The sequence below is a fragment of the Crotalus tigris genome, unplaced genomic scaffold, assembly GCF_016545835.1.
Source record: "Crotalus tigris isolate CLP2741 ecotype Arizona unplaced genomic scaffold, ASM1654583v1 scf7180000019116.999743, whole genome shotgun sequence".
Classification (NCBI taxonomy): Eukaryota; Metazoa; Chordata; class Lepidosauria; order Squamata; family Viperidae; genus Crotalus; species Crotalus tigris.
Window position 1 is genome coordinate 107617 of NW_024097382.1, and position 17789 is coordinate 125405.

A 17789-nucleotide genomic window follows, 5' to 3' on the forward strand; every position below is an offset into this window, starting at 1 on the left:
GCTGCTGATGTTCTGCCCTCCATCAAATAATAAGTTCAAAAGTCATCTGTTTTTTTTTAATTAGAAACCATCAAATCATGACTGACAATTTGATCAAAGGTCCTACAGTTTAAATACTTGGTTTTTTTTAAAAAAGGATTTGGAAGACCCTTCGGAGAAAAAGAATAAATAATGTACATTAGTGCAAATTTAGGAAATGTAAAAGAAATTTAATTGAGCAGTTTGCATTTTTAAAACACACTATGTATTTTTAAATGTTTAGAACATTAACATTTTATAAAGGAATTGAATTCTTACCTGTAGCTTCAGAAGGAAGATCTGCGTTCACAAGGATGCCATGCAAGAAATATTTCTCAGTACTTGAATTCTTTAAAAAAACAGATGTAATCACTTATTAATTTCATTTTTCTTTAACAAAAGCTACTTCAATGTTTGCAGTTCAAATACCTCACAGTTTTTAATTCAGAGAAAACGTGCATAATGTGTGAAGCTTTGAAAAGTCTAATAGTAATTAAAACTTTTTTTTAGAAATTTAGTACTTAAAACTGGTTCTCCAAATACCACCCATTGCAGTACCCTCCAATCACATGATCACAATCCAAGTGCTTGGCAACTGGCTCACACTTGTGATGATTGCAGCATCCTGCTATTATTATTTGGGACCTTCCTTGCCAGTTTCCCACAAGAAAAATTAGCAGGGAAACTGGCAGAGAAGGTTGAATTTGCTCCCTCCACTTTCCTATACAGTCTTCCTCTGCAGCAGTCCCCTTTCCCCCTGTCTGGCAGTGCTTATGCATGCCAAACTACAGCTAGCATCCCCCATGCAGTTGCACTCAGTGGAACTCGCCTCTCCATCAATCTGCTTGCAAGCTTCCTGAGACTTAAGACTTCCTGCCGGCTTTCCCATTGATTTTGCTTGTGGGAAGCTGGCAGTAAATTAAGTCATATGCTTACTTAACAACAGCAATAGGGATTGCTGGAATTGCTGTTGCTGAGGAATGTGATCACATGATATCATACGTTACAACTTCCTTAATCAGTAATGGAAATTCCAGTCCCAATGACTGTTGATAAGCAAGGACTTTATGTACATCTTCTAAGGATTAATCAATTTAAACCACAGCATATTAATTTGCTGCATTGTGAGCTTTTTCTGAAAATTTATTCCGAATTCATTATGATGGTATTCAGAAAAACAAAAGGGACTTTGGAAGTCTTCTAGTCCAACCTCCTGTTCAAGCAGGAAACCCTGTAACATTTCAGACAAATGGTTGTCCAATTCTTCTTAAAAAACCTCTCAATTCCTGCAACTGTTTTTCATATGTTTTAGACTCCACTTCCCTAATCATCTTTGTTGCTCTTCTCTGAACTCTTACATCTTTTCTATATCATGGCGACTAAAACTGGATGCAACAGTCCACAACAGGCATTACAAAGTGGTATTAACACTTTATGTGATTTTGATTCTGTCCCTCTGTTAATGCAGCCTGGGAATGTGGCAGCTGCAGCACCCTGCTGGTTCATATTTAAGTGATTCTCCACTAGGACTCCGAGATCCCTCTCACAGTTACTACTATTGAGCCAGGTACCACCTATTCTATACCTGTGCATTTGGTTTTTCTTGCCTAAATGTAGAACCTTATTTTTCTCATCACTGAACTTCATTTTGTTAGATAGAATCAGTGTACAAGTCTGTCTAGATCTTGAGCCTATCTTTTAGAGTGTTGGCTATTCAATAAATAGTATGCTGGTAACTTGGAAACAGGAAGTGGTAATACGAATGACCATATAATAAATAAGCAACAAAATAGTGCTGAACAACTGAAGAAATTTGTCTCAATCTAGAGTTGTTCAGCTGGTTTGTAGTTAATAAAACTGCAACATTAAATCTGTTTTTACTGTAAGATACTGACAGAAATTAGGTCAGGGTCATAAATTTATAAATAATTCTACCCATAATTTTTCATTCTTTCGAAGATCTTTCATGATAGTGAACTACATAGAATTACCACCTGCTACAGCTGGCGTAGATAATGGGAAGACGTTTTTTTTTTTTTAAAAAAAAATAGAATTGCAAACATATATTTTGCTTCCAAGTTCTGCATCTGTTTATAGCAGTGGTTCGCCATTTTTTCCCCCTTTTCCTTGGCTGTGCTACTCCCTTTTATTCTATTGGCTTTTGAAATTGAATAGAGTCTAATTCTATTGGCTTTCAAAAGCTAATAGGAATTGTCCAGGCTGTCTCTGCCCTGCTGAGCCTGCTAAAAGTCCCATTCTGCAAACGGTGCTGCACCAGTTGAGTAGTCCTCGACTTACGACCGGTTGAGTAGTCCTCGACTTACGACCAGTTGGGGGTCGCGGCATTAAAAAGGTTGAGAACCACTGGTTTATAGCAAGCAGCTATGTTAGTCTTTGCCTACAAAGTGACATCAGGTGTGCTGGAATGAAGATTGCACTGGTTAGGATTTGGGGTCCTAATACATCCAGAGCAATGGTTCTCAACCTCATCAACTTTTGAGATGTGTGGAATTCAATTCCCAGAATTTACCAGCCAACATCTTAAAGTTGCTGGGGTTGGGGAATATTGATCTCAAGGTTGCCAGGTTGGTCTAGACCTCATTTATTATAATAAATAATTTGTAAGCAGGCCTGAAATGTTTGATTCTGTGCCAGAAAGAAGATTTTGATGAATATTATTTCTATACCCTGCAATGTTCCAACCATAGTGTAGTCTGATTAAAGGTTTTTTAAATATTCAGCATATTTGTGCATATTTGTGCTCTATACCCAAAACAAAATACAAATGTGAAGCAAATATTTAAACCTAGAACAAACAACACTTCTGTCATTAAATGTTATAAACATCCAATTCATTATAAGCAACTCAAGCACCCCAATCTACTCTACTCATAGGCTGAAAGTTTGGTAATGTTGTATATTGAAATATGCTTACCTGTGCAAAAGTGAGAGAAATTTTGGTGCTCCCAGAAGTCAAATTTAAAGTAACTGTGATGTTATCACACTTCCCAGAAGAAGTTGCATTTGGTGAAATATTCAACACTTTTGAACGAACAGTCTTAAAAAAAAAACATATTGTGATAGAAAGTTTAAACTTTGCACAGAAGAAAAAGTAGTAATTATCATTATGTACCATTTTACTTCAATTGTATTTATCCAAACAGTAAAGAATTGTTATGTCTCACAATTATTTATATAAGGTGAATATAGTATACTATGTACAGCATTTTGCACCATAGTGTAGTCTGATTAAAGTTTTTTTAAATATTCAGCATTGAAAAAAGTTGTTTCAACCATTCTAAGCTTGCAGTATGATTAAAATACTTCGTTTTAAAGTTGAAAATAAACTTTTCAAAGCTATCTTAAAGTATACTATATGTAACAGAAACACACGTATATAGATAGAGCACTAATATTTTACTTGTATACCACCCAGAGTCACTGTGTGAGATGGGCAGTTTCTAAATTTAATAAAAATAGATGGAAACGAGATATGGAGAAATGCTCTATATGTATAGAATACACGTAGAGAGAGGAACTACTAGAGTGAGGAGAAGAATAGCAGCAGCAAAACTGTTTTTAAAAAGATGCTCTAGTTGCAAGGATCTGATGTATAAGTATATTAAAAAATTATATACCTTATTTTGTGTACTGTAAGTGAGATTAAGTTGCAGACCCATAGAAGCAAGTAAGCACATCCCAGATGAACCATTTACACTGTATCGTCCAACGTCTGGTTTTACTGAGGGTGGTACACTGGCAGTTGTAACAATGGTAGTTGAAGGCGTGTGAGTTGGTGATAGGTGAGTAGTGATTACGGGTCTAACGGTAGAACCTTTGTCTTCAGAACAAATTGTTTCTAGAAAGCAACAACTGCAAATCACAAGGCTGAAAAATTATGAACCTCTTGGCTCACTTCCAATAATCAGGAGAAAGGCCAACTTAAACAATTTTAATAACTTTCTTTACACATGCTGCAAAAGAATGGATGGAGCCACAGAGCTCCTTGAACAATAATTACCAAACTAGAATTTTAAAAATATGACAAAAGGAGAATCTGCTTTTTTCTTTAAATGCACCTCTAAAAATGCTACTCAAAGGCCACTTATAACCTCCATGTGCATCTGCTCCAACAATAGTAACTGTTTTTAAAATACTTTTTAAATAGTTACACTATGATTCAGTGAAATCCGGCACTCTACTTAAGATTGTAATGTGTTCCTTTCTTAGAAGTCCATGTTATTAAAACCTGTTAAATAGTTTCAGATGAAAGTAGATAATACCCAGTATTAGACTTAGACTGAATAAAGACTTAACTTATGTAGTTACTCTTCAGAAGTACTTACCTTTCTTACTGAGAGTGTCATTTGTAATGTATGCTTCAACTGCAACGTTACTAAGAAGAACAGACACTTTTCCCGCAGTTACTGACTTGCTGCTATGGCACAAATATTTTGTATTTAAGTCTGCTTGAATATCACTTCCCTTTTTTACTTCCGTTAGTTCTGTAGCAAGAAAGAGGCAGTAGTTTAAGACTCTTCATAGAAATCTATCCAAGTGGAAGCCAACACTATTTTTTAGACATTATACCCCATCTTTGATTCAGGGGCTCAAGTCCCTATATATAGTGCTTCCTCCTATTTTTCCCCATAATCCAGCGGTATTGGATCAAGACTAGAAGACTAGTCCAAAGCCACCCAGGGAGTATTTGAAGCTCATGGCAGATTAGTATGCCAAATCTTTCTGTTCCTAATCCCACACCTTTACCAATTACTCCTGTGCAGTGGATTTTGAAAACCTTAAATATAAAACCTCTTCACTTACCTCCAGATGAATTTGGGAAAAGGGAAGAATCGGTCAAGTTGAATTTGAACCCCAAAGCACTGACCACGTAGAGAGATTTATTTTTATTCTCAAATGTCATATTTAATGAATGTCCTTTGCCAAATCCAACTGTAAGAATTTCTTCAGATATTAGCTTGATGCCACAGCTGCTAGCATTCTTTATTACATGAGCATCAGATGGAAGTGTGAAGGTTACGTTCTAACAGACATAAAAGAGATTATCTATTTTTAATATTTGTAGATTTAACATGCAATCCCCCCTTGATCTGAGTATGTTTAAAGTGGAACTTCCTTCAACAAGCCCACAATAGTATATAATGAATTATTACATATTCATTTGAGTGGCAAAGCCACAAGTAATTTATAAAAGTTGATCTAACAAATATGTATTTATTTTGTATTCCACCTTTATTATTTTTATACCTAAATCAAAGTGGCAAACACGTCTACAACATTTCCCTATTTTCCCCCAGAGCAACCTTATGAGAAGGGGCGTTGGTCTTACCTGAACGCCTTTTCTCAGTACGGAGATGGATAATCCACGGATGGGTTTTCTCTGTCTGCCTGCTCTTGAGACCAAGTAGCCAAAGCTTGACACGCCCCCACTTCCTGTGGAGTCCATTCTTAACGAGGGCGAATTGGCTGATGATTGACGAGGTATTGGCTCTCAGCTCCCTACTAGCGGCCTGCTGGCCTTGGGGTGGGTGTGGATTATCCATCTCCGTACTGAGAAAAGGCGTTCAGGTAAGACCAACGCCCCTTCTCCAGTACAGGAGATGGATAATCCACGGATGGGACGTACCAAAGCCTCACTGTCCCAAGGGGTGGGAAACAGATAAGGCCGGTAGATTGATCTCTGAGACAACTTGCTGGAGGACCCTCCTACCAAAGGAGGCGTCCGCCGATGCAAAGCGGTCTATCTTGTAGTGTCGTATAAACGGGGAAGGCGAGGACCATGTCGCGGCCCTGCAAACTTCCTCGATTGACGCCTGGGTAGCCCATGCCGCCGAAGTTGCAGCGCTTCGGGTGGAATGGGCTGTGAGATGACTTGGGGGCGGCAGGGATGATACATTGTAAGCTTCTGCGATACAGCTTCGGATCCACCTTCCAATGGTGCCCGCGGAAACTTTCCGCCCCAAGGTGCCCGCTTGGAAGGACACAAATAGGGCCTCCGATTTGCGGAAGGGTTCTGTACGCTTTATATAACGCCGCAAGGCTCTGCGGACGTCCAATGTATGCCACTGCCGCTCCCGGTCATGTGTTGGATTTGGACAGAAGTTTGGGAGAATTACTTCCTGTGTCCTGTGAAAGAGTGAATTCACCTTCGGTATGAAGGCAGGATCTAACCTAAGGACCACCCTGTCCTTGTGGAAAATGCATAGGTCGTTTCTGACTGACAGTGCGGCCAGTTCCGAAATTCGTCTGGCCGATGTGATGGCAATCAGGAACGCCACCTTTAGCGACAGGTGTCGCAAGGAAACGGTCGCCAATGGTTCAAATGGTGACCGAGTGAGTGCGTGAAGGACTCGCGGTAGTTCCCAGGACGGGTACCTGTGAATTACTGGAGGTCTGGTGTTATAGGCGCCCTTGATAAAGGCGCGGATCCTGGGGTGGTGAGCTAAGGGAACCGAATCCGTGCAGGTGAGGAGGGTGGACAAGGCCGCCACTTGCCTGCGGATGGTCGCGGGGGCGAGGCCTCTGTCTAGTCCCTCCAAGAGGTAATCTACTATCTGAGGGATGTAGAGTTTGTGTAAGTCAAACTGCCGTTCCCTGCACCAAAGGCAAAAATTTTTCCAAGTGGAGTCATAAATGCGGTTTGTTGCCGGACGGCGTGAAGCTTGAATTATGGTAATGGCCCCGGGAGAGAATAGTTCCTGTGCCATTATCTGGCGCTCAAGTGCCAGGCGGTCAGTTGTAACCATTGGGGTTCCGGGTGACTGATGGTTCCCTGGTGTAGGGACACTTGATGAGGGGGAATGTTCCATGGGGGCGACTGAGACAGGTTCATCAGGTCGGCGAACCACGGTCTCTGTGGCCAATATGGTGCTACTAGGATCACTTCTGCCCGCTCCTGAATCAGCTTTCGGATGACCGCCGGTATGAGTGGTAGTGGGGGAAAGGCATAAAGCAGACCCTGAGGCCACTGAGTTCTCAGAGCGTCCGTCCCCTCTGCTCGCGGGTTGAAGTAACGAGAGTAAAATCTGGGGAGCTGGGCATTGTCTGATGATGCGAACAGATCGAGGATCGGGTACCCGAACTTGCGGGAGATGTCTAGGAACAAGTTCGGGTGTAGCCCCCACTCCGAAGGGTCCACTGTGGTGCGGCTTAGGAAGTCCGCTTGCTGGTTGTTGACCCCCGATATGTGTTCCGCTTTTAGTGACTTCAGATTGGGCTCTACCCAGCTGAATAGGAGTCGTGACTCTGTCATCAGGGTTTTTGATCTGGTCCCCCCCTGCCGATTGATGTGCGCCTTGGCTGCTACGTTGTCTGTTAGGACTAGAACGTGGTGGCCTCTGATTCTGTCTTTGAATTGTTGCAAGGCTAGGTGGATAGCCCTGAGTTCTAGCCAGTTGATGTTGTTTCTCAGATCCGTGGCGGACCAACGTCCCTGTACAAACTGGGAGTCCAGATGGGCTCCCCAACCATACAGACTGGCGTCTGTAGTGATGGTAACTCTGACTGGTTCCTTGAAGGGTGACCCCTTGGTCACGGCCCGAGAGCACCACCAGCGTAGCGCCCTGCGGATTTGTGCCGTGACCCTGACTAGGTGGTTGGATGCGCTGGTGTTCTGCCGTTGGTACGGGAGCAGAAACCACTGTAGTTCCCGTAGGTGGAGCCTGGCCCAGGGTACAATGGCTATGGCCGACACCATCTTGCCCAATAATTGGGAAAGTGTTAGTATCGGAACTGAACGTTGCCTGTGAACCCAGCGAGCCAGTTCCCTGATGCCGGCCACCCGGTCTTGGGAGAGATAGACCATACAGTTGGTTGTGTCTATCATGGCCCCCAGATGCAGCAGCCTGGACGAGGGAACTGTCTGGCTCTTCTGAAAGTTTACTGAGAATCCGTGTAATTGGAGGACGCGAATGACGGTCCTTACGTCCGCCTGAGCTGTCTGTAGGGATGTTGCTTGGATTAGTATGTCGTCTAGGTAACATTGGACGCGTATTGGGATTTTTCTCAGTTTGGCGGCTACCGCTGCTAGTATCTTGGTAAATACCCTGGGTGCCGAAGATAGACCGAAGGGGAGAGCTCTGTATTGGAAGTGTTTTCCCCCGTAACAGAAACGTAGGAACCGGCGGTGGTTTGGGTGGATGGGGATGTGAAGGTAGGCTTCCGTGAGGTCTATCGATGCCAGGAAGTCTCCTTCTCTGATGCTTCCCAGGATGGACTGAAGGGATTGCATCTTGAATTTTTTGTATGTGATGTAGCGGTTGAGGTTTTTTAGGTCCAGGATTGCCCTCCATCCTCCTGAAGTCTTTGGAACCACAAAGAGGATGGAGTAAAATCCTCTGCCTCTGTATTCCGCTGGGACCGGTTCTATTGCTTGAATGTCCAACAGGTGTTGGATGGCCTCCTGCATGAGTTTGCGTTTGGTGGGGTTCCTGGAGACCGAGCAGTTGATGAGTCGGTCTGGGGGTGTGACCAGGAACTCCAGGGACAGCCCGGACTGGATGGTTTGTAGTACCCAGTTGTCCGTGGAGGTCTGCTCCCACTGGTGGAAGAAGTGAGCTAGTCTTCCTCCAATGGGTAGGTCTATGTAGGAGTCATTTTGTCTTCCGGTACGGACGACCCGTTCCACGAAAGGGTCGTCTCGACTGGTTTTGTTGTCTGGGCTGGAACCCCGGTCTGTCGTAGGGGCGGCCGTACGGTTTGTTCTGCCTGGGAGTGAATGGCTTGGGTGCCTGACTGATAGGCGTGGTTGTCGGTTGGCGAAAGGACTGCCTACGAAAGTAAGGTGTGGTACGTTTGTCTGACCTTTTGTTCAAGTGTGCCATGACCTTCCGCTTGTCTTTGTTCTCTACAAGATAGGGGTCCAAGGCCTCCCCAAACAGACCGTTGCTTGAGTAAGGGGCGGTCGCTAGCCGCCACTTAGCCTTGGTGTCAGCTTGCCAGTGTTTTAGCCATAGCATTCTCCTGGCAATTATGTTGGATGCTATGGATCTGGATGAAAAAATGGCCGATTGGAACGTTGCGTCTGCAGCGTATTCCGTGGCTGCTACCATCTTAGCCAGGTCCTGGTGTGTTCGTATGTCCTCCATAGGAACTATGGTTTGTAGTTGTTGCAACCAGATGAGGGTGGCCCGGACAAAAAAGGAGGCCGAGGTGGCTGCTTTGATGGCCCATGCCGCTGTCTGGTGGGTTTTGCGAAAGGCTTGTTCCCACTTTTTGTCATCTGCCTTAAGGGCCTCCACTAGGTCCCCAGCCATGGCTGTCTGGGAGACCAAGGGGGTCCAGGCTTCATCTACTTTAGGAATTTCTAAGGCCTCATTGAGGTCTGTGGCAGTGCTGTATAATTTTTTGTCCGTACCACTCACTGATGGGAAGGAAGCGGGAGAGTCCCATGGCTTCTTGATCCCTTTCAGGAAAATGGCGGGGCAAGGTATATGGTGTTGCGTTGTCACCTTTTCTACGAATACGGGTCTGGATGTGGTGGCCGGTGTCGCTTGCGGCTGAGAAAACTGATCCGTCCCCATGTCCGCAATGGCTGTGGCCTTGCGTAGTATCGTGAGGAAGCGGTTGGGATTAAATAATCCCCCTGAGGGGGGCTCAGGGGGAAGTTCCTCATCCTCTGACATAGAGATCCCAGGTTGATCCTCCTCTTGTGGTGAAGAATAACCACTCATGGAGGACTGGGCCGGGGAGACGGGTTCCTGAATGCCTGAGGACTCTGAGGGGAGTTCCGAGTGTGGCATGGCTGAGATGGAGGGCCCCTGGTCGTGGTGGGCGGAGCGCTGTGCTAGGGCTCGGTCCACCACTTTGGTTAATAGGGCCTCTAGCCGTCCATCTGCCCAGATGTCCCCTATGTCATTACCTTTGGGTGTGGTGACCGCAGGTGGAGAGTTGGACTCAGTGGTTGTGCCTGCCGCCGTGGTTGTTTGTTGGGCTGATGTAGATGGCGGATCCAGTGGTTGCGGTGTTCCTGGAATGGACCACGCGCTCTGGGTTGATGTGGATGGACCCAATGGTAATTCCATCTCGGTGGCCGCTATTTGAACCAATTCCAATTGGGCCTGCCTCTGCGCTCTGGAGAACTCCTTCTCCAGGGCCTGGTGCCTACGGCTGGCTTGCTTTTCCGCCAACTTGGAGGGCCTCTTGAGCGAGTGTTTTGTCTTCGCTTTGCACTTGCCTGCCGCCTTCTGGTCAGAAGGTGTGTTGCAGCCGTAATTGGGAGGTGGAGGGGTCGTGCTCATGGATTGAGGCAACGAGGGTCCCTCCATTCCGCTTGAGCAGTCCCAGAAAAACTGAGAAGACGCTCAGGCAGGCAAGTATTGGCGGGAGCGAAATTGGAACAAGTACCAGGACTGTTCCCCTGATCACCCGACCACAACAAAAATATTCTCTCTGGGCTAAGGTCACGGTAGCTGAGGGAGGTACCGAAGGCACGTTTGGAACCACTCTTTGGGTTCCGCCCGGAGGCCTTAGGTGACCAGGCAACGTGCACCAGTAGAAAAAGGAAAAGGGAGGCAAAAAATATCAGTGGCGACCTCAAAAGGGTCTGTAGGCCTGACTTAATACACAGCAGGTATCAAATGGCGGTCACCTAGAGCGGAATTTATTCTTATTAATACTATTACTATTATACTAATAATAGGAACAACAATAATAATAAAATAATAATAATAATAACAACAACAACAATAATGGTGATGATGATAATATTGTGTGTTCTGTCTTTAGGCCTGTTGGCCCTGCAGTCGCTTAATTTTTAGCTTTAAAAAAAAATTTTTTTTTAATTATTATTATTATTATTATTTTTAAAATTTATGTATCTATTTTTATTATTATTATATTTTGTCCTATTATTATATGTGTGTATCGGGGGTGGAGCGCTGGTTGTGTGCTCCTATTCCGCCTCTATCAGTGATTCCAGATATGATGTAGAGCTTCCTTAAGCTCAGTTTGCCTTTCTCTGGCAAGAGATGGCAGCCACAGCTCGTTTCTCCCTGAAAAAGGGCTTTGCAGATCCCAGGAGGGTTCTCTAGCCTCCGTTTCTTGGTTGGCTTACTCCCTTCCTGTGCTTCGTTTCCCTCTGAAGATAAGCTCCGCAGCCTCCCAGAAGCTGCTTGTGCCCGGGGATTTAAATTTGGCGCGCTGTGACGTTTTAAGGGAATCCCAGTCAGGGATTGCCTTTGTTGTCTGAAAACGGCAACTAAAATGGCGCCCGCGGTTGCCCTGGGCTGCTAGGGAATCTCCGATGATCCGAATTCAAGTTTGAATCCGGACCTGGAGATTGTTATTTTTTCCAATTTGAGGAAAAAAATCCCTTGGAAGGTTGGGGAGAAAAGCTCAGCAAGTGGTCTCTGCTGATGCCTTTGTTCCCCCCCCCCTTTTTCACCTCCAGAGCCCTGGGGCTGACTGGGATCCGTGGGGAGTTTCCCCCCCCCACACCCCCTTTTTCAATTTTAATATAGGATCAGGGATGATCCCAAGGAAAACTTAGTGGTTGGGGAAAAGGTTCAGCAAGTAGTCTCTGCTGATGCCTTCTTCCCCCCCTTTTCACCCCCCAGAGCCCTGGGGCTGGCTGATATCTGTGGGGAAATTTCCCTCCCCACCAATCCCCTTTTTAATTTTAGGTTTGAGATCAGGACTGATCCCCAGAAATTTTTGTGGTTAAATTCCTATAGGTGGAAATTTTTTGGGAAGGGGAAGCCAATTATCAAGGGATAATCAATCAATGGATTTCTTGTCTAACCTGATAAGCTGAGAGCCACGCCAAAACGAGTCTTCTCCGAGCAGAGACCAAGTTAAGAATGGACTCCACAGGAAGTGGGGGCGTGTCAAGCTTTGGCTACTTGGTCTCAAGAGCAGGCAGACAGAGAAAACCCATCCGTGGATTATCCATCTCCTGTACTGGAGAATATCATGGGTAAATATGGATTTATACATAAATCTGCCAAATGTCATTAATCAAACCAGTCAATCAAATTTTGATAATTTTTATATGCCCAGTATTAATGAGCACTTCAGACATGTAATTCATCATACAAAATTAACACATGCCCACATATTTGGAGCAGCCTTGACATACACATCCATTCTAGATATACAGAGATTTGAGATGGTTCTCGAGCAAAACTTTTTAACCACTCCTTATTTAATTTTATACTCTAAAAAGATTTTCTTAGGAGGGGCAGGGACAAGGAATAATTGTTAAAAATGTCTAATGCTGACTTTTAGGGAAAAAATAGTAAAGTGAAGATGATTTCACTAAAAGCAGAGCCAACAACCACAGCAGAATGAAGAACTCTATACTGCTCTTACGTGTGTGTGTGTGTGTGTGTGTGTGTGTGTGTACAGTGAAAGAAAAAATTATTTGATCTCCTGCTGATTTTGTACATTTGCCCATTTAAAAGGAAATGATCAGTCTATAATTTTAATGGTTCATTTTAACAGTGAGAGACAGAATAACAACAAAATCCAAAAAAACACATTTCAAAAAAGTTATAAATTGATTTGCACTTTAATGAGTGAAATAAGTATTTGACCCCTTTGCAAAACATGACTTAGTACTCGGTGACAAAACCCTTGTTGGCAATCATAGAGGTCAGACGTTTCTTGTTAGTTGGCCACCAGGTTTGCACACTTCTCAGGAGGGATTTTGTCCCACTTCTCTTTGCAGATTTTCTCCAGGTCATTAAGGTTTCAAGGCTGACGTTTGGCAGCTCGAACCTTCAGCTCCCTCCACAGATTTTCTATGGGATTAAGGTATGGAGACTGGCTAGGTCACTCCAGGACCTAATGTGCTTCTTCTTGAACCACTCCTTTGTTGCCTTGGCTGTGTATTTTGGGTCATTGTTATGCTGGAATACCCATCCACAACCCATTTTCAATGCCCTGGCTGAGAGAAGGAGGTTCTCATCCAAGATTTGACGATACATGGCCCCATCCACCATCCCTTTGATAAGGTGAAGTTGTCCTGTCCCCTTAGCAGAAAAACACCCCCAAAGTATAACGTTTCCACCTCAATGTTTGACGATGGGGACGGTGTTCTTGGGATCATAGGCAGCATTCCTCTTCTCCCAAACACGGTGAGCTGAGTTGATGCCAAAGAGCTCGATTGTGGTCTCATTTGACCACAACACTTTCACCCAGTTCTCTTCTGAGTCATTCAGATGTTCATTGGCAAACTTCAGATGGGCCTGAACATGTGTCTTCTTGAGCAGGGAGACGCTGCAGGATTTCAGTCCTTCAAGGCATAGTGTGTTACCAGTTGTTTTCTTGGTGACTATGGTCCCAGCTGCCTTGAGATCATTGACAAGATCCTCCCATATAGTTCTGGGCCGATTCCTCATTGTTCTCATGATCACTGAAACTCCACAAGGTGAGATCTTGCATGGAGCCCCAGACCAAGGAAGATTGACTGTTATTTTGTGTTTCTTCCATTTGCGAATAATTGCACCAACTGTTGTCACCTTCTCACCAAGCTGCTTGGCGAGTCTTGTAGCCCATTCCAGCCTTGTGTAGGCCTATAATCTTGTCCCTGAAACCTTGGACAGCTCTTTGGTCTTGGCCATGGGGGAGAGTTTGGAATTTGATTGATTGTATCCATGGACAGGTGTCCTTTATACAGGTAACAAACTGAGATTAGGAGCACTCCCTTTAAGAGAGTGCTCCTAAACTCAGCTCGTTATCTGTATAAAAGATACCTGGGAGCCAGAAATCTTGCTGATTGATAGGGGCTGAAATACTATAATAAGCAATATTTAATTATTGATAAAAAGCACCTCTTCCAATAAAGTAACTGGAGTATTTTAGCTCTGTGCTCATTCTACAGCTATTTATTCTGAACAATAGTTGTTTAAATAAATTAGATCCTAGAGGTACCAACCATACAAACAATATATATGACCTGCATGAATTTACCGCAAATAACAGTTTTATCTTTCAGCAGTGAATTCATTTATTTTTTGAATTAACATAATACTTAAAATATAAAACAAAAATAGGCTGAACATATGCATGCAAAGGGAACTATGTATATTTGTCTTCAACAAAACCATGCAATTTGTCTGGCAAGTAGCTTGCCATTGCATTCTTCCAGAGCTAAAAGAATGACTGGCCCAACCTCACCCAGCTGACTTCATACCTAAGCGGATCTACAAGTATCAGGCTACAAACTGGGAGTTCTAGTCCCGCTCTAGACCTGAAGTCACTGGATGATGTTGGGCCTACTATTATATCAAACTGGCTTTCATATGCAAAGTACATGCTTCAGAAAGCTTGATGTTTGCTATTATATAATCAAAAATGCAGTAGAGGGTTAGTACAGATAATCCTCCATTTACAACCACTCATTTAATGATTGCTCAAAGTTACAACAGCCTCAGAAAGATTTTTTTTTTTTACAGCTTGTAAAGCACTTCTGATGGTCACAATCACATTACCTTATTCCATGTATTTGGCAACTGACTCACGTTCATCACCAGTTGCCCAGTGCCCCCAGTCATGTGATCACCATTTGCCATCCTCTGTACCAGTTTCTCAAAAAAAGTCAATGGGAAAGCCAGAAGAGATGGTTGCAAGGGGACAGGACAGAGGGGACCTGAAAAACTCAGTGGGACTGAGGAAGGAACACAGGGAGCTCTGTGTATGGAAGGGAGTTGAAATCCTTTCATGGGCTGCAGGACCACTCTGGATTTCAGTTTCGTTTCTGCAGTCCCCTGAAGAATTCCCCCTCCATGCATGGAAGAGAGGGGGAATCCTTCAGCAGGCTGCAGGATCAGAGCTGAAATCCTCCTGCAAGCAGCTCTTTCGCTCCATCTGTGATCGTAATTTGAGGACTACCTGTACTGAGACAGAGTGCTCTAGCAACATTATATAGCATTCTCTCTTAGCATCCCTTTAAATTTCAGTAGTTTCACCTGTTTACTCTTTGTGTCAAGTTCCACTGTGAACTTCATGGAGAAATTGGCTGATAGACATAGTTTTCCACTTGGATCTTTCACTTGAAATGATGATGATGTTTGTAAAAACCCTATAAATATGTAAAAAACAAAAACAAAGCAAGGGATTACAATTATTTTAAAGAGCTTTATGTCATTTGAAATTCAATATAATACAAATACTTTCAGAAGATCTTCAAGCTTTTATGAAGTTCTTGTTTGTTCAAGTGATCTAAACTCTTTAATATACACACAGAGAAATCTACTCAGGATTCTGACTTATGTTGAGCTCTTTTGTACATAGAAAGTGATTTAAAAGCAAATGCATTTATTCTACCCTGCTTACATACAACTGCCTTAAGAAGCTTAGTATTTAAGAACAATCTGCGTCCAATATTAATCTCTTTCTCTTTTATTATATATGGACCGGGTTCACAAGGATTACTGAAGAGGCAGTAGTCAACAAAGTTTCTGTAGCATAATTTGTATTGAGAACTCTTAATAACATACTGGTTAAAATACTATTTCAAAATTACCCTAGTAATATATATTATTTCTCCCCCTCAAATGTTAATGATCCCTCAGATTTTTTAAAAATGAGATAACATTAACTCTTGGGTTTTTTTCTGACGCCAAAAGCACTATCTTACAAAGTTGTGCATAAAATATTATTTCTACCTTGGCAGGAGACAGTTTTAAAAGCAAGTAATATTAACTTCATCTTAGCTACACTTCATTAACAAGTTTCTTGTTATTATACAAGCTGTTGTCAACAGCAACTGTACAAACTATCACCCACAAGAGCTAATGATTTACTCAGTGACAGCATAATTTCTATATATGACAATTCTTCAAAGACCTGCCTTTAAAAAATGATGCACTCCCTGTGCATTGAATTCTCAAGATACAATTTCCCCATAATATCCTTTTCCTACCTTAAATTTACAATTAGTAATATTGTATACACAACCATACAAATCTATAGCATTTTTCTACAGTAGAGTGTAGCATAGGACAAAATGATATAATGTAGTGGTGATTTCAACTCACATACAAAAAGTTTGCCATTACCATTACAATATAGCTGCACATTTTTCTTCTACTTAGAGAAATAGTCCTTCATATATATAAAATGTGGCAAAACACCTAGGAATGTGACAGCACTTCTGTATCAATGCTTTATCCAAGCTTCATACAGGATGCATAACACAAGTTATTTAAAAGGGTACAAACAGAAACAGGAACAAGAACAGATGATATAGGTGTTACTAACAACACAGCACTTTAGAACGCTGTAGAATTTTCTGGCATTATTGTCCTTATAAATAATAGCTTTTTACAAATTATTTAAAAATTCCTCCTATAACTCTAGTGAGATTTCCTTCAATCTGAAAACCTAATGAACATGAGGACTAGGAGACTACGGAGTATATTTAAGAGAAGAAAAAAAGTAATTTTTCAGCATTTAGGATGTTAACTGAATAAGGACAAAAACCTTGCATTTGAAAACTGCTTTGCCCTAAGGAGAACTGGTAGTTCAAAACAAGATTTTGGGGAGATTAATTAATTAATCTGCTCATGCCATCTACATCAACTCTTCAGACTACCTACAAACACAGTTGTTTTTACAGGAGTCAATACTAGCTTCAATACTAGGATTATACAGCATGGTATTCTCTTTCTGACCTCTGTACTTGGGAAGAGAGGGATAACTATTTATCTGATTAAGTTTTTCCCTATAATTTATTTGTAAACTGAAATTTTCTTGCTAGGACAGCTGAATCTATTGCAAACAAAGTAATACATGGGTTTAAATAATTGCAGACTGAATGCTGAAAGATGCAAATACTGTAAGCAAAGATCATCTCATTTTAAAAAATAGTTACTTGGAAGGGATGATGTGCCTAGTGAATATTGTGTAAGGCCTAAAGAAGGCATCCCTCTTTTCTCACTTGGAATCATAGTGTTACACAACTTTAGGCATCCATGTATATGAACTTATTGAAAAAACTCAAAAGCCATGGTGAAATTAGTGTAGAGTCAAGATCAGTGTTCTCCACAATGCTCAGAAATTATTTAATAATAGTAGAATTTAATAATAATGGAATTTAGCCAGAATGTGCATCTCAGGTGAAGAAGTACTTAACTATGTTTCAAGGGGAAACTGGAGTTAATAATCAGCATACTCAGAGATCTTATTACAACAAAAGCTTTCTTCAAAATATATCTCTTTAAAACTCTGTTCATAAACATGGCTAAATAAACACACACATTCAATAAAAGATGCAAAAAAGCACCTGGTAAAAATGTTAGGACAACAAAATAGTTCTTCAAAACAAGAATCTGAGCAAAGAAAACATCAGGACAATGTGTGCTGAAAGATAAAACCAGCATAGAAAATGAATTTTTTGCTTCTTAGTGCAAAGATCATAGGACAGATATCTATGCCAAAGCTGACTTTTTCAGAGGGAATGTCAGATGAACTGAAACAAATATACGTGAAGAAAAAATATTCGTAAGTCAAAGTGTACAAATTAAAAGGAATTAATCCACAGGGCCGTAACAATATTGAAAAGAGATTTTTTTCAAGAACATAAATATGAAATTGCTAAGTTTTAAAAAATGCAAAAAATGTTTTAAAAATTTTTTAAAAATCAAAAGAGGATCCATTTCCGAGATTTAAAAATAGCTACAAATGACCTTAATGTTTGGGAAAGGATTGAGTAGAGATAAAGAATACCACAGTCCAGTTAGCTTAATATCTGTTCCAATGAAAATTGTTGAAAAAATTAAAGAATTAAAATTAAAAAATTAAAATTA

General features: G+C 41.9%; 1 protein-coding gene across 1 annotated transcript in view; it reads right to left on the minus strand.

Annotated features, from left to right (window-relative positions):
• Window positions 1-17789, minus strand: part of LAMP1 (lysosomal associated membrane protein 1) — a 28533-nt gene that overhangs the window by 3227 nt on the left and 7517 nt on the right. Inside the window, exons 2-7 of the mRNA XM_039359747.1 lie at window positions 14949-15061; window positions 4843-5062; window positions 4365-4523; window positions 3657-3877; window positions 2954-3076; window positions 298-367 (exon numbers count right to left, since the gene is read on the minus strand). Of these exons, the coding sequence (XP_039215681.1) occupies window positions 298-367; window positions 2954-3076; window positions 3657-3877; window positions 4365-4523; window positions 4843-5062; window positions 14949-15061 (906 nt within the window). The remainder of the gene's footprint in view (window positions 1-297; window positions 368-2953; window positions 3077-3656; window positions 3878-4364; window positions 4524-4842; window positions 5063-14948; window positions 15062-17789) is intronic.